Source organism: Ictidomys tridecemlineatus, chromosome 9 (assembly GCF_052094955.1).
Source record: "Ictidomys tridecemlineatus isolate mIctTri1 chromosome 9, mIctTri1.hap1, whole genome shotgun sequence".
Lineage (NCBI taxonomy): Eukaryota > Metazoa > Chordata > Mammalia > Rodentia > Sciuridae > Ictidomys > Ictidomys tridecemlineatus.
In genome coordinates this window covers 35,291,360-35,315,706 of record NC_135485.1, presented here as the reverse complement: position 1 = coordinate 35,315,706, position 24,347 = coordinate 35,291,360, and the positions used below count along the sequence as shown (strand labels likewise).

General features: G+C 33.0%; 1 protein-coding gene across 7 annotated transcripts in view; it reads left to right on the top strand.

Moving 5' to 3' along the window:
* Gabra2 (gamma-aminobutyric acid type A receptor subunit alpha2) overlaps positions 1-24,347 on the top strand; it is a 135,045-nt gene that overhangs the window by 66,913 nt on the left and 43,785 nt on the right. For all 7 annotated transcript variants that reach the window (XM_021722775.3, XM_078021253.1, XM_078021255.1 and 4 more), the window contains 4 exons: positions 7,324-7,544; positions 9,432-9,514; positions 14,002-14,145; positions 15,183-15,335. In XM_021722775.3, the coding sequence (XP_021578450.1) occupies positions 7,324-7,544; positions 9,432-9,514; positions 14,002-14,145; positions 15,183-15,335 (601 nt within the window). The remainder of the gene's footprint in view (positions 1-7,323; positions 7,545-9,431; positions 9,515-14,001; positions 14,146-15,182; positions 15,336-24,347) is intronic.

Sequence of the window (24,347 nt, the reverse complement as noted above, 5' to 3'; positions counted from 1 at the left end):
GCTGATCTGTTGTTCTTAAGTGTCCCACTTCTTTGCAATTTTTGCAACACTAATACTATGCTAAATGTGTTGTCTAGCTCCCTTTAAGTGCCAAATGAAGTCTTTGAGGTTTACTATTCTTGTATATTCCAAGGGTGTTGTTTACTTAATTGCTGCATACCTGCTTTATGAACCACATTTTTCTTCATTATAGAAGAAGCACACAGATTGGAATTCACTCAGGGGAGACTAGCCTTTATTAGCAAAAGGGGAATAATAAAATACATTTTGGTGCTTTTAAATACATGTAGTAAATCAAAGTAAATAAGGGATCACTCCAAGATCAGTCCTGCAATTTGGTTGTGTTTTAGGGAGTAGATATAATTCTTCAGAAATTGTCTATATGTATTGACTTCTAGTTAATGAAGACAGACACTAAAGAGTATGCTGTCTGCACTAAGTAAATATGTCCTTGAAATCATATTTATTTACCAGGAAATGAAAAAGAGACTTAATGATTTGCTTGTTTGCAGGAAAAATTATGGAAACAACACTGAGGGATTTTACTGTGTAAATGTAGTTTTTTTTTTTTTTTTGGTGGTGAAACCATTGGACTTGAAAATGCATATTTGTTTGGGTTGTGCTCCTACTGATCTTGGAAACAGGAAATTTACTACATTTATCTATGACCACATCTATCAAAGAAGAAGTTGTATTAAATTTCCTATAAGAAATTTTTCAAATCTTGAATATGGATCTTTCAACTCTTTGTTTTCATCCATCAATCATTCTTATTTCTCCTGTATGTACTCTGTAGGAGAAATGTATGCAAATATGTCCTTATTTTTTGATGTTATTGTTTCTTACTAAATTTATACTTAAGTTGTCTTTGTATTCAGTGACAAATTATGTAATTAATGTTATTATTTATTTATTTTAGAATCTCCATTTATAAAAAAAATTGCTGTGTTGTACTTTTTGGTAATTTTCTAGTAAAGCACAAATAAAGTCATTATTGTATTAGCATATACTTATAGAAAACCTAAAGTTAATTTTAAGAAAACTTCAAGAATATTCCTTTCAAATACTGAGAAAAAGTATTTTAAATCTCATTTCAACTTTTATAATATTTTGTAATTAATTTACTTAAATGTGCTTTCTTATTTTTAAGCATTTTCCTAAAATATTTTGTGATATAAAACAATGCAAATATCTGGTTATAAATTCATATTATTTTATACTTGTTATAATGACTGTGATAACTGAAATATAGGGGAATTCAAATTTAAATTCACATCTTTGCCAATGGTTACTGAATTGTGATTCTCATTTTTTTTAGTCATTTATCAGTCTTAGATATTTGTCTTCATGTTCTGTATGTTTAGCTTTTTAAAATACCTTGCTATTTGCAATAACAACATACTATTATTATCCAATACTTAAAATTAATATTATCTGTATTATAATAGATGCAAAGCCCTAATTTAATACTGTCATTTCAAATTTGGTTTTATAGAAATGTTTAGTGTTGATTAGTTCATCATTCTTCATGTGGCTAATGAAGACCCACATTGGGCATAGATGTGCTCTTTCTCATGTTTTCTACTCATGCTGTGTAATTATTATTTTATTCCATGGCATCTTCATAGTAATGTTCTGAAGCCTTTTTCCCATTTTAATTAGAGTTAATCTAATCCCAAGCAAGTATTATAAATACACTTAACTGGGCATAGTCACAGTCCATTGAGAGCAAATGAATGAAGTCTCTCAATCATTCCAGTATTGCCCCCACATTCCATAAGATTCCTTAAAGTATGACCTGAATTTACTACTAAACAGAGTGAGAATGCTAATATCATGTTATGTTATCAAATATATAGTATATTATATGTTATCACTTTGCAAAGCTTCATTTGCTTCTTCTATTTAGGAAAAAAATGCTGATAAAAATTAAAATTCTAATTGTTTCTTCCTACACTTAAATGAGTGTACATATCCATTTTGTGAACCGCTGGTCTAAACTGATTATCCTGCTCCTTCATAAAATCTTGCTCTTCATATTGGTATAATGTAGTTTATTATATTTACTAATTTATAACCTGCTTGCCTCCATATTATTAGACTCATGGGATTTTCATTGAAGTTTCAGAGGTTCTCAGACTACCAACATCTTAGTTTTCTCTAACAGAGGCCTGGTGTGCTAAGTTGCCAACATGGAATTCTGGCTCCGTTTCTTCACCTTTCCTTATCTACATCTTTTTCATTTAACTTTTGTGTTAGTCAGTTTTTCATCACTGTGACTGAAATACCTGACAAGAACAACTCAGGGAAGGAAAGGTGTCTTTTTTTTTTTTTTTTTTTGCTCATGGTTTCCAAAGTTCAATCCATGTTTGACTGGCCATGACAAAAAAACATCATGGCAAAGATAAACTTCTCAGCTCATGGAAGTTCAGGAGAGAAGTGGGTGGAGTGAGAGGGGGATAAGATAAACCTAAGATAAACCCTTCCAGGGCACATCCCCAGTGATCTACTTCCTCCAACTAGATCCCACTTTGCTGAAGTCCATCCTGCTCTCAGTGGATTGATTAATCTGTCAAATGGTTGAGGATGGACCCATGATGAAGTCAGAACCCCTGTGATCCAATTATTGCCTTAAAGTCCCACCTCTGAACCTTACTGTATTGATAACCATCCTTTCAACACATGAACTTTCGGGGATTTTGCATATCCAGACCATAAGAACTCTGTAATGCCTCCCACTGTGGATGGGGTCACCTCCTATACCATCTGTCTACCAGTTCAGACATGTTAGATAGATACTCTAGCCAATGAGATAGTAAGAAATATTTCACACGCAATGCCCTGAAATTGGCTTGTACATTTTGGGTTTTCTCTTTTGTACTCCTGCCACTGATATTAGAAAGACGAGCTAAGGGTAGTTCAGTGGTCCCTGGAGGAGAAAAGAAACACTGAGTCAAGCTGAATTGTCCAGGTAGCCCAAATCAGCCAATAGCCTTCTATTCACAGATGCATGAACAAATCTAGCCAAGATCAAACAGAGTCCAGGTCATATCTATAAATATTAGCCTCATGACTTCTGGGCTCACAATGAATATTTGTTACTTTAAGCTACTGAATTTTCTTTTTATTACAGAGCAACATCTAACTAATATTAGCAGGTTTCTAGATTTTTATTGCTTGAACTCTCCAATGTCTCTTATAGGGATTTACAAATTTAGGAAAAGGAAAGAGTACTTTACCAACTGCAACCTGCACTCTTTTTGCTCCTGCACTCATTGCATTCTGGCCTCTACACTCTCCAGTCCTAAGCTTTCATCATCTTTCTGTAGTCTTCGTCATTGATGATCTTCCAAAATTTTCTTTGCGTTTAATATGTTTCCTGTAATTTGTGTGTATGCTCAGTGTTTCATTTTTTGTTCTTCCTTAATTTTCCTGAATCCTCCTCTTATTTATTTTCATCCTATAACTATGCAAAATATAAATATTATCTCTTCTATTTCCTTCATTTTAATTGTCATCACTAAATAATATAGCCTGAGAATATGGAATACACTTGGAAATAATGAAAAAAAAAAAAAACCTCACAGTTGACAATGTCTCCAAGAGTAGAAAAAGAAAGGCCATATGGGAAATATTAAATACCTTCAACTGAATAATATTGAAAATATTATTAATTCAAACTTTTATGACTTTGGCATTGATTTTGGAATAGAAAAAAATGTAAAAAATAGAAACCAGAAGCAGATTATGATATTTAGTATATTGATATGATAATTCATATTGAGTTATGTGTTCCTTCCGAAATGTTTATATATGGAATATATAAAGTATTTCCTTAACTCTATAAGAAAAAGACAGACACCTTCAAAGGAAAGTGAGTAAATGAAATGAACAATTCATAAAAGAGAAAAGTAGAATTTTTAATAAACATGAAAGTGTGTTAAATTTCATAGCAGAGAAAAGTACATGATAACACCAGGAACTTTTACACTGAGCATAATGGCTGAGTGAAAATAGTCTTTATCTATACCAAGTTATACAGAAACAAAGCTTTTACATTGTTAGTGAAAATATAAATCTACCTACCTCCGAGGATTTCAATTTGATAACATCTAGTTACTTTAAAGGTGCATGTATAATAAACTTCAGCAATTCTACTAGTAGATTTAGTGTAGGACAGTGGTCAGCCTTGTTGCTGCTTGAACTCTGATTTTCCTTACTGGCATTTGCAAATTCAGGAATAAGGAGAAGTACTTTACTCTTCATCCACTTATACCCTGTTTGCTCCTCAACTCATTACATTCTGGCTTCTGCACAACTCTAGTCCTGAGCTTTCAATAGCCTTCAGCATTCTTGACTTTGTCAGTTGGTTATTTTTTAAACAGTTTTATTGGAACGTGGCCATGCTGACTCACTGTGGTCCTGTTGTCTGGTTGCTTCACACTTGAATAGCAGAATTGAATAGTTGTGATACTGACCACAGGCCCACAGATCCTAAAGCATTTATTAACTAGCTACTTATGGAAAAAGGTTGCTGCTCTGGTCTAGAGTAAGTCTAATACCTTTGTACTAGAATTGTTGAAGGAGAATATTCACAGCAATATTCCTTTTGACAGTGATAAGCTGGAAACAGAGGAAATATTGAAAGACAAGGAAAATACAACTCTAGTGAGATAGCATTCCAATACAATGTTATATACAATGAAACTGAAGCCAAGTGCTGGATACGTTGCAGTGAATAAGCCTTAACAAAGTACCAGAAAAATGGCAATGTCAGAAAAATAGACACAGTATGATACCATTTAATAAATGCTTACAATGTGACACTTAGTACATTTATTTATATTGTGAATTTGTAAGTATAACTATGGGAATAGTATACACCAAACTCAAGTTAATTCTTTCCTCAGAGAGTAGGGGAGGAAGGAGGGCTCCAGACTTTGAGATGTTTCAATTAGGTGATGGTTGCAAGCTTTGTGTAATAATCTTTATGTTCTTTGATGTTTCTGAAAATGAAGTGAAATAGAGTACAAGTGAAAGCAGTGTCCCTTTCTTAAATATTTGACAGGTAGTTGGGCAGTAGAGGAGCAAATATATAATTGCAATAAAAACCACATCACAGTAGGGGAGAGCTTTATAAAAGTACAAAATCCCCTTCCTCCCATACTCCCTCTCAAGGGTTGGAGGGGGCATGGGGTAATTAAAGATGGTGGAATGTGATGATTATTAGTATCCAAAGTACAGGTATGAAGACACGAATTGGTGTGAATATACTATGTATACAACCAGAGATATGAAAAATTGTGCTCTATATATGTAATAAGAATTGTAATGCATTCTGCTGTCATAAATTATATATATATATATATATACATATACATATATATATATATATATATATATATATATTTTACAAAGTCCACCCCCCCCCCACTGACTCCAGGTGAAGCAATGGGGGTGTGATTGAGAGTAGAGTTCCCAGTGCAGGCAGGTGGAGGGCTTGCTGTATTGAAGGAACGACAAGCAGCGAGGACTGTTAAAGTTGGCCAGAGGGTAACATGAGTTTGCCTAGTGGGAGTGTAATTAAAAGGTACAGATCACATCAATAGATTGACAGGGCTCACTTGGGATATTGTGAGGATTCAAAGATGGATATTGCTCCTGAAAACAAATTTTAGAAAAAGATCGCCTGAAACTTTTCTGTTTGAAAACTTCAAGAATGTCCTATGTGGTAGATCTCCCGGAAATGATTGCCACATCAATAGCTTCAGAAACAGATAAAACTTACTCTACTTTTACAGAAATAGAAAAATTGAATTTAAGGTTTTATAAATAGTTTTAAAACATCTTCGGCTTGCCTGGAAAAAATAACACCACTTATATTTAGTTTAGGCTAAAATTTGAGGGACCACTGTTGAAAAGAAATACTTGAATAAAAACTTCTAGTACAAAGCATTATCTTTTCATCCTTTTCTTCTTCTTTTGCTTCCATTTAAATGGAATTAAACATTAAAAAGTAAATAAGCATACCATGGAGAGAGGATAGATTCAATTATTAAATTTTCCTTCAGGATTAAGGGCATAGCCCAGAGCCACTGTTCACCTCCTACTCATTATCTGGGGTTGATGCTTTGCTTTTATCATCACCCATTCAAATTTTGATGAATCATTGAAAATCATCACCTGATTCAAATTTCTGTAAATGATTTGATGTTTTCATCATATGGCTTTTTAAATCTGTCTTTTAAAAAAAATCAGTTAAGCGAAATTCTCAATTGCTAGGATATTTATTTCCAAATTTGTGATGACTGGTTTTGTGCTCAAAGGATAGTTTGGGAATTTCCAATCTCAGGTGAGTAATTGAACATTTTAATTATTTAAAATGTAAATGTACAAACATACATTGGCAAAAAATTTAACATCCAATAAATTGTTAGTGTCAATCACAATTGTGAATTGTGTATTTCATCTATCATACATACAGTCTCTTAAGAAAGTGGGAGGAAAAGCAAGTAATAGGAAAGAAAAGAGGAAGAGAGAGAGAGAGGTTCATCTAAATTAAAGGACTAGGGAATGATAATAGAGAAATTGATCACTAGCTAGTCTCAATGAATATTTGAAAGTACATTTTAACCTGAGAATATCTACTACAAAATATTCATATTTCGGGGTCCAGTAACTTGGTAAAGTACTTGCTTAAAACTAATTTCACAAATAAACTTTATTGAAATCATTCCCTATCACATTCTTGTTAACAATATAATATCCCACTATATTTTATTACAAATGAAATATGGTATTCTACAGTTTCTTTGGCAACAGGAAGTGATGACTCACACAGTTCTGACAGTATTCTTAAAAGTCATTTATTTTCCTTTCTCTTTCTCCCCCTTCCTCCTTTCTTCTTAGTTATTCATTTTTTTCTCCTAGAAGTCTACCTGCCCATTTTTTCTTGAGCTAACCTAATTAAAACATCCTACCTAGACCCTGCCCTAGCATATGCCTTCTCCAAGAAGTTTTAAACTATTAGATGCAGTAAAGCAGTTTGAGAAGTTGTTCAACTGAAAGAGGCCATTCACAGTCAATTTCTTCTTTTCTTTTCAAATGACTATGTAGCTAAGTATATAAATACATATATTTTATCCCATTCTAACTGGCAACACTTATTGACAAGCTAAAGGTGTAATCCTTTGGAGGTAAAATTTACTTCTCTCACGATAGCTCTCTGTGAACTATTTAGAACATTATTTTGATTGGAATTTTGTAGGGTCCTGTTGTATCTAAAATTTTGTTGTTTTCAAAGAATGGTATTTTGTATTTCAGGAATACACTATAGATGTTTTCTTTCGACAAAAATGGAAAGATGAACGGTTGAAATTTAAAGGACCTATGAATATCCTTCGACTTAACAATTTAATGGCTAGCAAAATTTGGACTCCAGATACCTTCTTTCACAATGGCAAAAAGTCAGTAGCTCATAATATGACAATGCCAAATAAACTGCTTCGAATCCAGGATGACGGGACTCTACTGTACACAATGAGGTATGTTTCTAGGCTTGATGTGGCATATAATACTGGGAAGTCTATACATCAAACCCCTAGGCAATGCAGTTGTCAGATATTAGCAAAAGTTGAACATTTTGCTAACAGATTATTGAAGTACCCATAATATGCTTTGTACATGGTTGGATATGTAAAAAATGCAAAAAATAGTATTTACAAATTCAATTTTAAACACAATATTTTCAAGCTTAAGACTGCCTTAGTTATTGAGGGTTTATTTTTTGGTTATTAATTCTTCAACACTGCATTTTAACCAAGTATGGTTTTAATACCTTGAGTTTAATTTTGTTTATACCAGTATTTAATTTCATTTTCTTATTCCATCAGCTATCTCATATTTATATTCCATTAAGGTTAAGTGATTTTTCAAGCATCATTTTACTTAGTTTAATATTTTGATTCCCCTTGTGAAGTTTCCCTAGAAAAATAATATTTGAGAGTTCTTGATTACTAAGGCTTATAAGTATATTGAATACCATAAGTATATATACTAGATTGGACCATGCAAAATTGCCATTTTATAATCAAAACATGTCATACAGCATCAATTTCATATGGTACAACTTTAATGAAATTATCAAAAGGTATATGGTTGTATTCTTACAAATATTCCATTTTAACTATTCTCATGGATATTTTAAATGAGTTAGTTGTATTATGAAAGAAAGAAAAAAGTAACAAGTAAAATGATGCAGAATGAAAAGTTAATGTTTAAAGATTTAAAGACTGGATAATTGTTAACATTGTGTATGCAGATATTTGTATTCCATGCATTTGTTGAGTTACTCATTTCATATGCAAAGCAAGTGCTCAATTTCAGTTGTGAAAGTTATTTAAGAAGGGCAATAATACAGCCCTATGCTATTTTTGATCTGGAAAGAAACCACTCCCGAGGACTCATTACTAGATGGCCATTACCTAGAATGGAACTGTTGGCTATTCGTTCTGCCTCTCTCACTGAATCTCCAATTATCTTCAGATGCAGTACTCCTGCTGAGTTTACAATTTGGTCACTCATTCTTATTGGATTAAAGTAATGATTAGAAATTTGGTATTTAAGCAAGATATATGCACAGAATACATAAAAGTTTACAAAATATTGATGGGGCTGTATTTAAGTACTCTCTTAGAAATATATATCATGTATAAATCGTTGGTCACATTTGCTTTGCCCAATTAAAACAGAGTTCCTTTTAGAGCTTACTTTACTCATTTTATCTTTCTGTGCAATGGAGTAATTGAAAGCTTTCTTTATAAAAAAAATCCTACAATCTATCATATTTAGATATAGAAAAATATATTTAACTTTCACAATTTGTGAGCATAATATAGACATTGATTTAGTATCAATAAGATATCCTAAGAGATGCATATATTTACATCTTTATATCTATGTACACAATTGGCATATTTGGAAGGGAGTTCCTCTCAACCAATATTGAGCTCTTATATTTGCTGCAGTTGTTGATGAGATGATGGGAAAAATGGCATTCATTTTATGATGGCATTTTAAATATTTGTTAAGATTTTGAATATTAATAGTAAAGTTAATAGGGAAACAGCCCTTCAAAAATGCATATAGAATTTCTTTGCTTCATAACAAACTACTGAGTAGAAAGTGACAATGTAAAGTATGTCTTTAATAACCATTATTGTTATTTTGTTCATATTTTGTATATGCCAGTGTCTTCTGAGGGAACTCCTAAATGTGAAAGAAAAAAATGTATTTAAATGTGAAGTAGCCTAACATGATGCTGTAATGAAAGTCCTACCTCATCATTAACTCTATTGACAACAGTGACTTTTCGAGTGATTTTTCTTGACTTGCCAATTTACTTAAACAAAGAGTGGAATTTTGACTTTTAGGCTTACAGTTCAAGCTGAATGTCCAATGCACTTGGAGGATTTTCCAATGGATGCTCATTCATGTCCTCTGAAATTTGGCAGCTGTAAGTACAAGGATGAAAATATATGCTTTGGGTCAATAATATCAGTAATAGTCAGCAGTGCTGCTGAGTTGTGTAGTCTCCGCTCATGTTAAGAAATGCTTACTATTTGTCCAATAAGATGCTGTAATAAAAGACATGCTGCTTTCCCTCGAAGAACTAATTGGCTAGCCCTTGGTACTCTCAAGAATTTTAATCATGGTGCTTAAATGATCACTTCTTTTGATGCTGATAAGGAACAACATGTGTGTTTTACATGTGTAAAATTAGACCGGGCGCTCCTTTAAGGTGAGGGCTGTAGTTGATTTCTTTTCTAGTGCTAGAATATTTTTAAAAAATGCAAAATAAATGTCTTTTTTCATCAACTAAGAATGAATTGCAAAAGATAGATTCTATTAATTTGTCATCAGCTTGCTGCAAAGGACAGTCACAGGAACAGGGTCTGTGTAATTGTCTTTTACTGTCTAAATAATGGAAGGGATATTTTTCCTTAAAATAAATGTAAAGATGATGTAGATGGATTGCTACACAGGCACCTTCTGTACTTAGAACATTTCCAAAAAGGCTCTGTGCCTTTGGCTATTCTTTAGGTCCCTGGGTTATATCTTGTATGTCAAGCTGAAGCATGCACACTCCCGGAATAATGGAAAGGGGGGGAAGGTCAAATCCTCCTCCTAGGCTCACATGACACTCCAGGCAGATTCAAATTAAACTTATGAACCCAGCTAAGCAGCTTCTCCCTTGTGTGAGCACGTCCTCTTCTCTGATCTTTTTTAGAAGCTGTGCTCTTTCTGGAACCCCCCATCTTTGTCCATTCATTTTAAATACTTTTAGGCTCTTTTTTTCCTCTGCTGAATACAAAAAGACAATTCTCTCACCTGACTAAAACTTTGTATGACCAAAGAGTGTACCTTCTTCTCACAGACAGTGTCCAGTTAAAGAAAGGGGGAAGAATGGTAGCTAAAATGAATGCAAATCCCCCCAATAGTTTTGAAGACCATAGTTTCATGGAGTAAGAAGTTCAGTCTTGTTTGTTCTGTACATTTTTACAAAAGGTGTCTGTTCTCAATTTTCTTTGAGAATCTCCTCTTTGTTAAACCACAAGCGTTTCTTTATTGTCATGGAAACCATCACTTCAACACTGGCATTTCTTCCAACTTTATTTAAGATAGTCAATCATGTTATACAATGTAAACATGATGCTGAGAAAACCACAGCAGATGCAGAGGAGAATAACTCATCTGCATTGCATAAGAGACATTAAACAGAAATTTGAAAAGCCTTTATACCAAAGAAAGAATTTATCCAAGAACCTGTAATGATATAAAGAAAGGCATGTTTTAGTCGATAGAGTATTGGAATTTTGACATCAAATATAAATAATGTGATGTCTCGGTACTTAAAAGGAGATAAACTTGCTCAAAAATATTTTATTTGAACTTTAAAAATATGATACATTGCAGATACAGAGTAGTGGAATATTGCATGCTTGAGATTATAGTTTTCTGTATCCAGAAAGTCTACGGTCAATGCACAAAAGTTTTGTTAAGCATTGCCTGTTTAAATAGTTATTATTCATTTTGTTTTCTTCACATTTATATGCTGACATGTTGAATAAAAATTTGCATATTCTCTTATTTATCTTTCTATAGTAGATTTTTGATCCATAGGTGTTAAAAGTATGGACACCAGTGTGGAATAATAGACCAACTAGCCAAGCCAAACCTTAACATGTTGACACAGCAAAATTTGGCAGAAGCAGCTGTGACTTTTCCCCCTAGTCATTGATTCCATGCTTACTTACAAGTCCTTCCCACCTACAAAAATGATTGAATTTCTGGGACTTTGTTGTCCTCAAATAAAAGAAGCATCTTTCCTACATGTGTACAATTTTAAATTCAGTTGTGTTTGTTTTATACCTGTTGTCTCACATCTTTGTATTCTTCTTTGTTTCCCTGGATTTAAAACTTCCTGAATGGAAGTCTAGGATTATTCTGTGTAGTAGCCAAAAATGCATTGTAAATCCTCTTTTCGGATAAAATTTACTAGATAAAAGTGATTTGGGAGTATTTTGCTTGGTTACCAAATATTAACAGTCAGTATGCATTTGTATAGTGCACCAACATAACTCAAACATGGATTTTTTTTAACAAAATTAAATAAAATTATTTACAGGCAGCCTAGGTTAGTAGTGGGATTTATAGGGAATTTTACTAAACAAAGTATCCTTCTCTCCATTTGTGCTTAATTGAGAAGCATCATGTCGGCCTCCCAGTTTAGGTGTATGTTAGAGTACCAGAACAGCCTCTCCAGTATGCATTGTACAATTTTCCGTTACATGCTTTCTCATCATACCCCAAATCTAAAAAATAAAATGCAGTAGATTCCTGTTGAATTAATGCAATGCAGCGACTTCATTTGTAAAAAATAGATGCAGGATCAGTCATTTACTGCAAAAGAGTCAGGCTCTTCTCGAGATCTGCATGTTTTATAACATAATTAAAATATTAATTTTAGTCAACATTAATCTAACATTAACAAGCTGTAATCCATTTATAGACATGAATCAGAATCTCTGCTCATGAGTGTCTCACAAATATTTAGGAATGAAATCACTTTTATAGGCTTTTGTTTCTCTTATATATACAAAAGTAACCCTAAAATTCAAGTTATACAATTGTATTTACTTTTAAAAACTTCATAATTTATTAAGATTTTCAACTACAGAATATGATTCTCTAATACATAAGTGACAAAGGAAATGTATCTTCTTATCTGTTGATTTTGTGATATTTGAAATTATTTTGAAGAGAGGGACAATAATGTGTATTTAAGGGAGAAAGATAATAAGCCACATTATGATCTGCAAATGGGCTACTTACTGCAATACTAAGTTATTACGTGATTTTTTTTATCAGTAAAATCATCAGTGATTAATTAATTCAAATTAATTATTAAGAAATTTATACTTTAAAATAACAAGAATTCATTCATCTACAATATTATATATTTATCTATGTTAAAATTGCAGAAATATATATCTTTATTTATTATAATCCTATTTCAAACATTTTCACATAATTTAATTGTGGATGTAAATGAATGAATGTGTAATGAAAACAGTATTTTGCTGATATTAACATTTAGAAACAACATTCAGAAAACCAGAGAATATTGAAATATATCATGAAAAGGCAGCATAATAAATAAGATACGAACTCGTAAACATTCACTGTATTATTACTTATGCTTAAATTGAAATTCATTTGTGATTATGGACCTCGAATAATGTTCAGCACCAGGACCACCCCAGAACAGTAGAATTAAGGAAAGTAACTTATACCTGGAAAAGAAATGAGGTTGTCAGTGTCCTGGCAGGCTGGAGGCAGAGGTATTGCCTGAGACATCTGGTCCTTTTCCTCCCCAGCTAAAAATTTGACTGTGATGCTGAATTTTGTTCAAGAACCAGAAGTAACTAATATTTCTAAGCATTTACATGAGCAAAATTCATAGAAGTTCTTCCCAAAGTCATTGTTAGAGCAGAAATTATGGTTTTTCAATTGTGGAGAAACTGCCTGCAAGGAGAGGTCAGCTGTTCTCTAACAGAACATGCATGAGTGAGGAAATGCCAGTGCAGAAGGCTAAGACCAGCTCTGTCACCTGTACCCCAGCTCTGGAATCATCTCACTTCTGCAAGTTCTGCATCCTAGGCCTAAGAAATCATATAGGCCTACCTTGTCTCTGTTTTATCTCTTTCTCTGAATTCATAGGTTAACTGGGATGCTATAAAATTGTAGTCTAGTGACATTTGTGTGTATTAATTAATTTTAAAACAAATGCTTTTAAGAAGAGTTTGCAGATGTTTGAACTATTTAGTGTTCTGATTTACTTCACATGTCTTGCAATTAGTTCTCAGTCTTCTAATGAAATGCATTGTAATTTTTTTTTTTACACAAATGGAGCACAACTTTTCATTTCTCTGGTTGTACATGATGTAGAGTCACACCATTCCTGCAATGCATTGTCATTTGATAGCTAAGTCATTTTACTTAACTAAGTTGCTTTTATGTTCAGAAGACAGCATAATTTTGGATAATGATTTTTATTTCCTAAGTGGTTGCTATTTCTACTCCAGTATATTTCTTTAATACAGTGTCTTCATCTGAATCCCTGGGACTAAGGGCAACAATATAACCATCTAAGAGCCTGGTGATTTTTGCAGACTTTTTGAAGAGAAGTTTGCTCTTCAGCTCTCACAATGGTTGCAATGATATTAATCTCAGGTTCTCATGATTGTTATGTTTGTCTGCTTCATACATTTCATATGAAAATCATAAACTTCAAGGATCTATTATTTCCATGAAATGTGACCTCTTTAAATATTATTGTAATAAAAAGTAATTCTATGAAATATACAACATTTGACTTTTTCATTCTATTGGTGGTTCTTATTAAAGTGTTTTAAGAATTTTTTTTCTGATTTCCAACAGATGCATATACAACTTCAGAGGTCACTTATATTTGGACTTACAATGCATCTGACTCAGTACAGGTTGCTCCTGATGGCTCCAGGTTAAATCAATATGATCTGCTGGGCCAATCAATTGGAAAGGAGACAATTAAATCCAGTACAGGTTAGTAAAATGAGTCTAAAGAAAAACTAATGTCTGCAAAAATTAATAAATTAAAGTTATTGGAAATTAGTCAGATTACTTAAAAACTTTTGTTCTTGAGGTCCATGAACTATCAGCTCAGACTGCTTAGAGGCTTTTTAGACATTCAGAATCTAAGGCTACAGCTCTTTCTACATTAGGACCTGTATTTTCACTAGATTCCAAGGAGATTCATGTGTGCATTAAAGTTTCAGAGACACTGGCCTAAAATATATTACATATTCAAAAAGTGCCTGTCTTCTCAGATCAGTTTTAACATTTGTCTCTACATCTGTGATGACAACTTCCCTTCTTTTCTGATTCTTTTCCTTCTGTTCTGGATAATTTATGATTATTCGACTCTTGATTTATGGATAATTACTACTGGCCTGTGTGGAAAAGCTCATTCTCTCTCTAAGGGCCACCCTCATCTAAGAAAATAGCAGCTGTTTGGACTAATTAGCTTACATCTGGCAATAATTAAAACCCTGAGAAGAAGGGAAGGTAGATTCAAGGATCACATGGAACTGACTGAAGCAAATTGGAGCAGACACACAGCACAGAGAAATCCAGAACGGGTGGTGGGGTTGGCAGTGGGAATCTGGGCCAGAAGACTAGTCTTAGGTATGAGGCCAGAGATCAACACTTTGAAGAGCCAGGGAGGACCAAATTAGATCTATTATAGCAGAAGCTGGAAGCCAGTACCAGTGATAATAAGAAACCTGAGCAAGTAGGATAATCCACTGGCAAAGAGCCTTTTCAATTCTGAATCCTGTTGGTCAGCAGGCATGACCCAAAGAAAAAACATGCAATGCAAGTTTTTTGATAACTATGAAATTTGTCTTAAATGCTCGTGCAGTGTTAATGAGGGATTTCAAGTTTGGTATAGTTTTCATGATATGTATGTGTTCATTTTATTTTTTAATCAGGGACTATTCTTTCTAACATCTTTTCCATTTTCAAAATGTTCCAACTATTGACTATTACAGTTCCTTAAGCTACTTAAATTTTTCTTCCAGGTGAATATACTGTAATGACAGCTCATTTCCACTTGAAAAGAAAAATTGGGTATTTTGTGATTCAGACCTATTTGCCTTGCATCATGACTGTCATTCTCTCCCAAGTGTCATTCTGGCTTAACAGAGAATCTGTGCCTGCAAGAACTGTGTTTGGTGAGTGAATAGCTACACACGTCATAGTACAGTACATTATGTTTCAAAGCGTACTCCCCAAAATGTTCTCCTTCTTGCTTCTCACACCAATACTTTGTGAAGCATGAGGCAGGCTGTATTGATTTCACACTGAAGATGAGGATCAGAGGTAAAATACAGTCAGTGTCAACTGTTAATAAGGCCTATAAGCTGTACTCTAATACCTCAGAAATACATTCAGTAGTTTTTCTTTTAAATCATTATTTGTTAACATTTGTCTCCGTGTTAGTATAAGAATATTCTCAGAGGTTTTAATTCAGAGCCTGAGAGTACCATATTTCTACAAATCTTTTGTTTGTTTTTCTTTTGTTTTTAGGTGAAAAAAAGATGATATTAGTATTTCCCATTAGAGAAGGGATGGAGGGAGACTTCATTTATTTCTATTACTGTGTCTGATCTTTTTGATTAAAACCAGACAGAAGGATTTCAAATTTAGAGTCTGGAATAGCATATTTCTATGCTTTTTGTGTTGTTTTGAAATGAAAAAAAATATTACCTTTGTATTTTAAATGAGAGAGAGAGAGAGAAAGAGAGGGGGGGGTGTTCTTCATTATATTAGTGTGTTTAATATCAAAATTCACTTTCTTGATTAAAACCTATACAGGAATTTGCTTCCTATTTTGGGGACATAAGAATCATAATAAGCATATTTATAACCAAGCAGAAAATCATCATATATTTGGTCCTCTCATTTATTTGGAAGAGTTTTATTGAGAATTTATTTTGTTAGATATTGTACCAGGGTTTAGAGGTCCAAGTACAGATTAAATATAGATTTACATTCAAAGAGCTTAGTATACTGGATGGCAGGAGAATAAGTGGAAAAGGGACAATGACAATACAAGGTAAAATCATTATAGAAGAAGCATGTACAAATCTTTATAGAATATGGTAACATGTATCCTCCCTAGGAGAACTAATTGAGTAATTGGATGAATGAATATCTAAGCTAAGTCTTAAAGGATGTTTAGGAATTTTCCAAGCAGATAATATGGGCAAGAATTCTCGCCAAAAAGAGTAGAGGCATTGTGTCTGGGGATATAGCTCAGTTGGTAGAGCACTTGCCTTGCATGCATAAGGCCCTGGATCCAATCCTTAGTATCTAAATAAATAAATAAATAGGTAGAGGTGAAGTGACATTGTGGGATGTAAGAACATGGCATATTCAATGACTACTTCTGTGTCAGCGAAGGTGTCGAGAGAAAGCTAGTTTGAGGCCTACATGAGAGTGGCCCAATAGGCCCTATTAACAGAATGTGCTTTTATCTTTTGGGATACACAAATCATCACAGTGTTTTGAGACTGTATCAGTAAAGCTCTCAAAACAATGTTTTTCATTTAGTAAGTATTATACAATTGTAAACTATTCTTTTTTTCTACCTACTTTATTGAATTATGATTGACATGTACAAAGGTATGCATAGATAATATATACAACTCAATGAGATTGGGAATTAATACACACTCATGAAACCATCACCACCATCAAGGCCATGGATCTATCTATAACCTACCAAAGTTTATTCTTACCTCCTTTATTACTGTTGGTGTGTGTGCATGTGTGTGTGAACACGCATGTTGGGGGCCTAAGGACACATGACATAAGTTTACACTCCTGGCAAACTTTAAATATACTATAAAATATTGTTAGACATAGGCACTGTGCTATACAGTAGAACTCATTCTGGAGATCTTATCTATGTTGACAAAATAAAGGTATTCTTCTAGCCATTAATATGATCCTACTTGTACTTTAGGAAGATAGGGCATCTTTCGGGAAGATGAGTTGGAATATGGAAGTAACCAAAGGCAGATTGCAAGGTTAGGAGACTACTGACATAATCCAGATGAGACATAATTGTTACTCCCAAGAAGACAGAGCAACAAAGGAAGGGGGATTGGATGAAAGGAGGCTAGGGAAGAGAATCAATAGATTTGGTGAAATATATAGCAACTACATAAAAAAATATTTTAGAATATTTTTCAGTTTTTTTCTTGGCCATTTTAAGTGAATAATGATGCCATTAATAAAACTAAAGAAAATGAGAAATAGAGAAAATGAATATAGTTTGAGTTATGTGTATTTTGAAGTCCTTTGTAATATCAATTTGATGTCTAGTAGACCAATAGAAATAAGTATATGGAGCATAAATGAATAGTAGGGGCTGTTGAAAATCATGGTATTCATTAGCTACGAGCTGAAAGAAATTACAGAACTTGTCTAGAACTTGTCTCCCAGATTAAATAGGTGGTTGAATGAGATATGAGAGGACAGCATCCTTAAAATTATTAAAATGGCAGGATTTAGAAAATTTAAGAAAGCTGGAATGATCAGAAAATTAGGAAGTCAGAAGACAATAAAATTGAAATATCAAATATACATACACACACATGGCCATTTTGGATATATGGTATTATATCAATACAAATAAGTACAAACTGCATTAAAGAAATTTGAGTAGTAGAAGCTTACTAATACTAATGAATTAAATGAGAAAAGTTGCTCTGAACTAAAAGCAGATTAAAATGGGAATGAGAAGTAGAAAAATAAGGAGCTGAATGCACATTAAAATTTGAAGAGGAGAAAGATTAAGTTATCAAAAGAGACAAGTGGGTAGTTGTTATTGTTAAACCATAATTATCATGAATATATCATTATTAACATGGAAATTTGAAAAGCAGGGCAATACTTTATGCCAAACTAAATGTTAGGCATGTCACGTACTTCTTTACTTCTTATGTTGATCTTGAAGTAGAATTTAACATCTCCCTTTTAGAGAGAAGAGTCTTTAAAATTTGAAGTATCTTCCCCAAGTCCTGGAAGCAGAAACTTATTGCAAAGCTTATGTTTCTTCAACTACATTATGTTGCCTTCTTGACTCTCTTTTAAGGGGGAGGAGTTAGGAAGAAAAAAGATTGAAGATATAGGAGGAGGAGGAATTTCAGATGAGCAATTAGCTAAAGAAAATGCTTGGGATCAGGCTGGGTGGGCATCAAGGAGGAACTGTGCCTCCCTATCCCTAGAATAATGGGTCCCAGATGGGCAGTGTTAGTGCTTTCCTCTTTACAAATCTTGGCCTACTTAACAAACACACAGATGTTTCTTAATCTTGGAAAAACACCTTACATTATTACATTATTAGAGGAACACGTTTTATTAGAGACTGTAACACTAATTATAAACATGATTTATATTACAAATCATCTCAAGCAATAACGTGTTAAAATTGCAAACAAGTTATACATTATTAATAGCAGAACTTTTTTTTTTTGTGTGTGTGTGTGTGTGTATGAGTTTGTTTTCAGTGCTGGGAACTAAACCCAGCACCTCACACATGATATGTATGCACTCTGCCACTGAGCTACACTCCCAGCCCTTATAGCAGAACATTTTGCAGATTAGATTTGATGGAAAAATTTTAGAAAGAACTAAACAAACACAACATATATATAGTAAACAAGCAGGATAAGATGAAAGAATGGAGAATGAAATAAAAAATCAATATTTCCTTTAAAATGTACTCACCTATATATGAAAATAGAAATATTTCAAATATGAATTTTAATTCAGGATATATCTGAAAAATAAAATATGACTTAGGATTATTAACATCTACTACTACAATGCCAACCATTTTTTGCGCTAATATCACATACTTATGATCAAGTAATTCTAGTTCATTATACAGAAATTGAAATAAATTTACATGGTGTTTTATATAAGTTGGTTGCTTTCCACATACATGCTTTATTGAATATTTTGTGCTCAGTGAATAAGTGATTGATATTTGAATAACCACTAGTTTAATTATATAGAACAATATTCATAATATATATGGTTCTTTAAAAGCTGTGCATTGAAGAAACAATATAGGGACACTATATTATAGAAATGCAACTTAGAGCTTGTAAGATTTTGTAGGAAATTTCAAGAGAACAATGGCCTTCAATTTGAATGGATACATAATTTTCAACATGAAGTAATATGATATATTAATACATTGATGTTTGCGCCCATCAATGTGCCAAAGAGTTCTAAAAAGCTCCATCTTTCTCTTGTGGTGCTTTATGTGTTAATATTGTGGCACTGATCACATTTTATTACATTTTTTCTGTTTACAAACATGTCCTGGTCTTCAGAGAATTTCTACATACAGTTATTACCATAGAGCTTGGAACATCATAAATGCTATAAAATATACCATGAATGCATAACATATAACTGAATGGAGGAGAAATTAAGTTATCTGTGGCAATGGACAACTCCTCAATGTTAAATTTACTAAAGGAATAGTATCAGAAAATAAGAATATGTTCAACTCTAAGCATAAACAAATGTTTCTACTCTTTTGTATACAACAAAGCAGAATGAAGTCAGATAAACATATAAATGTATACAGACTGTATCTGTAAGAAGTCATGTTAGAAGAACTAACAGAACATGTAGGAGATGTGAACAAAGAAATTTAACAAAGAGATGGACCCAGTTATAGAAAATTAATATGGGCAGAGTGAAAATGCCTGTTGGTCAGATTTTATTAGTATGGTCAAAATACCCGACAAGAACAATCAGAGCAAAAAATGCTTAATTTGGGACTCATGGCTTCAGAGGTTCAGTCCAAGGACAGCTGATTCTATTGCTCTGGATGTTAGAAGAGGCAGGACATTATGGAGAAAGGGCATGGCAGAGGAAAGGTGTCAGTTCATGGAAAGCAGGAAGCAGAGAGAGCAGGAGAACCTGAAGATAAAAGATATAGTCCCCAAGGATACCCCCAGGGACACATTTCCTCTAACTATTGTAGTCACAGTTGTCACCTAGTAATCTATTCAAAATATTAATCCATCAAATGGATTTATCCACTGATTCAGTTCAGCTCTCATAATCTAATCATCTCACTTCCTGCATTAACCTAAGAGCTTTTGGGGGACACCTTATATGCAAACCATAAAAATAACAAACACACACTGAAAATGCAGTGAAATAAAAGAAATCACAACACAACAAAATTGGTTACATAGTACATGTGGAATATTTTCCTAGAGAGACCATATTTAAAGCTATAAAATAATTTTCAATAAGCTGAAAAAGATTGAAATTACATAAGGTCTCTTCTCTCAACACATTGCAATGACTGTAGTAATCAATAACAGAATGAAAAACTGGAACATGCACCAATGTGTGGAAATCCAAAAACACACTTAATCAATTAGTGAAATAATCAGTCAATTAGGAAATCAGAAGTTACCTTGAGATAAATTAAAATAAAAACACAATATACCAAAACTTGTGGAATTCAGTGAAAGCAGTACTCAGAGGAAAATTTATAGTAATAAGTACCTACATTAAAAAAAGAAGACCTCAAATTAATAACTTATCTTTACACTTTAAGAAAATAGAAAAAAATAAGAACAAACTGAACATAAATCCAGCAGAGCAAAAGAAATAATGATTAGAGCAGAAACAAATAAAATATAAAATGAAAAAACAACAGTGAGAGTAAACAGATCCAAAAGTTGGTTCTCTGAAAATATTAGCAAAATTAACAAACCTTCAGCTACACTAAGAAAAAAATGGAAAAACTCAAAAACTGAAATCAGTGAACACTTTACTAACAACTTTACAGAAAATAATATGACAACTGTGTACCAACAAATTAGATAATCTTGAAGAAATGGAAACATCCCTAGAAAAATAAAAATTAGTAATCCTGTTGGGAAAAAGAAATAGATCATCAATACACTTATGATAATGAAGAGATTTAATGAGTAATTAAAAACCTCCCAGCAAGTCTAGGACTAAAAGCCTTCTGTAGTGAATTCTATCAAATATTTGCAGAACAATTAGCATGAATCACCTTTACATTCCCACCAAAAATACAAATAGCAAGCATGTAAAATCATGTACAATGTCATTGGTCTTTAAGGAAATGCAAATTCAAACCACAGTGAAATATATTTTATACTAGAGTGACTGCAATAATATTTTTTGGCATGGAAAACAATAAGTATTGCAGGATAGAAAGAAATAGCAACCTTTATATGTTGCTGGTGGGAATTTGAAACAGTTGGTGAGTTCCTCACAAAGTTAAACAAAAAATAACCTTATGATTCATTAAATTCCACCTCCTGGTATGTCTCCAAGAGTAATGAAAATATATGTTCACACTGAAATATGTAACTAGATGCTTATATCAATACCATTTCTAGCAGAAGGTGTAAATATCTCAAATCTGTATCATCAGGTGAATGAATACATAAAATGTAGTATAGAACCCTACTGGAATATAATTTATCCATAAAATGATTAAAATACTGACTCATGGAATTTTATGAAAAAACTTGAGAACTTTATGCCAAATGAAAGGAGCCAGCCAATAAATGCTGTATTGTTCCTTTTTATAAAAATGAATTATCCATAATAGGTAAATGCATAGAAACAGAAAATGGTTTACTGGAGGCCAGTGGATGGGTGTTCTACAACAGAGAATGCTAATTTATTGGAGAAATGTGTTCCTCTGGGGTGATTAAAAATATTTTGAAACTGGAGAGACGGTGGTATCAGATCATTGTGAGTGCATTCAATGCCATTGAATTATATACTTTTAAATGGTTAATTGTATGTTATGTGAATTTCTTTGCAGTTAAGTAATTGTGAAAAGTCATGAGTTTAAAGAAAAAATAGTGTTGGATTTTCATATCATTGATTTTTAAAACTTTTTTAGTTAAAAACATATCTTTTATTTTGTTTATTGATCTTTATGTAGTTCTGAGGATCCAACCCAGCACCTCACATGCGCTAGGCAAATGTTCTACCACTGACTACAACCCCAGCCCTGTATCATTGCTGCTTTTTTTTTTTTTTTTTAGAATTAAGACTATGTGGAATCTTCCATCATATTTTGCAAATTATTTACTCAAAGACAAAAGTTGATGTAACCAAAACAACAGAAACTTTTTAGATTACTTGAAAAATAAGACATCATGATTTTCAGAGCAAAAATAAGACAGGAAAAACATTTAGAGAATAATTATGTAGTAATGAAAAGCAGGAAATTACTGGGGCATAAGTGATATTGCAGAAAGACTAACATGTAAATGTATAACAAGCTAGATAAAATAATTCACTCTTCATTCAATAAAAGTTATAAGGAAAATGAAATATTGCATCAAGATAAAACAAATGCCGAATGTTTTCTCTGATATAAGGAGATTGACTCATAGTGGGGTAGGAGAGGGAGAGCATGGGAGAAATAGATGAATTCTAGATAGGAAAGAGGGGTGGGAGGAAAAGGGAGGAGGCAGGGGAACAGCAAGGATGGTGGAATGTGATGGACATCATTATACAAAGTACATATATGAAGATTTGAATTGGGTGTCAACATACTTTATATACAAACAGAGATATGAAAATTTGTGGTATATATGTGTATTAAGAATAGTAATGTAAAAAAAAACCCAACAAAGTTACTGCACAATGGCATAAGTTGGCATGAACATACTTTATATACAGAGATATGAAAAATTGTGCCCTATATGTGTTATAAGAATTGTAATGCTTAAAAAAATAAAATGGTTACTATGATTAAAAAAAAGATAATCATAGCATAACTGTATAGATGCATATTTTCAAAGAAGCCAATAGAAGATTCTACCTACTCAAATACAGAGGAGAGATAAATAGATAAGTAAATATTTAACTTTGAATCAGCAAAAGGTGTTAGTATAGCGGCTGCTGCCACATTTAACTACAATATATTTACAAATAATTTTAGAGATTGGTGATAAATACAATGTAAAATTAAGAATCCAGGCCAATATTTGCATGCACAAACTTTATATGCACTGTTTACAATGTAGGTTTAAGAACTGGAAAGTCCTCCTTTCAAGTAAATTGAGATAGTTAGGTAATGGAAACATGATGTATAACCTGTCCAAGTTGCTCCGTGTAAAGCTTGTTATAAATTTAACTCTGCTTGAATATTGGTATATTTGTGTGGGTTGGAACTACCGAAAGACAAAAAGGCGAAGACCTGCCTGAAATGAAACCTTTAAGTTATCCAACTTCCTTATTGTACACACTCAAACACCCTTCACTGTTTTCTGCTTCATTGTGTGCATGAACATCACCTGCATGATGCCCAGCAGTTACCTAGTCAAAGTTTCTGCTCTCTTGAAATTTATCACTTTAAATTCGCAGGCACATTTACAGCCTCTTTCCCTGGTGAAAGATGACTACAACATCTAGCCTTCCCCTGGTCCAAGGCTTTGGGTAATCCATTCATGTGGTAGACAAAACAAAATACAGAAAAATGAAACAAAACAAAAAAACTACTACTGTGAAGAAATTAGTATACTCTGAGAGACTGATGTTGAATTTTCAACTTTTGAGGTCTTTCTGGCCTTCATGATGTGAATAGAATAAGAAAATAGAGTAAACGAGATTAGGCAAAGAAGTTGAAACTTGAATGTGTGTACATCCCTTGAGATGATAGAATTTGCTCCATTATATTGGATTTTTTTTCTATTCATTTTTTGTATGTTGTATTTATTTTGTGGTTATACTGACCCAGCCTGATGTCTTTCAAAGATATTAATTCAAAGAGACTGTCCTTGCATCTTGCAATGATAAAAGCCTCCATTGACTTCCTCTCAGCGACTATTCCCTATTCATTCCACGCTGGCAAATACTTACTGAGCATCTATTTGTCAGCACTGCTCTAGGGGCTTGCAAACATCCTTGAACAGAAAACAAACACAGCTCCCTTCATGATGAGGTATTTGCTTTCTGCTGCCAATGTAAGAAAGCACTTGGGAATACTTTTATCTTATTCTTCGGGTGTTGTGCTTTCAAGGCTGGAAAGAGTAAATAACACATTCACAATATACAAATCTCATTTTGAGGTACAGCTGATTTTATGAAATTGTGGCTTCTGGTCCTTTCAGTTGTTTGACATTCTTCAGAACTTCCTATAA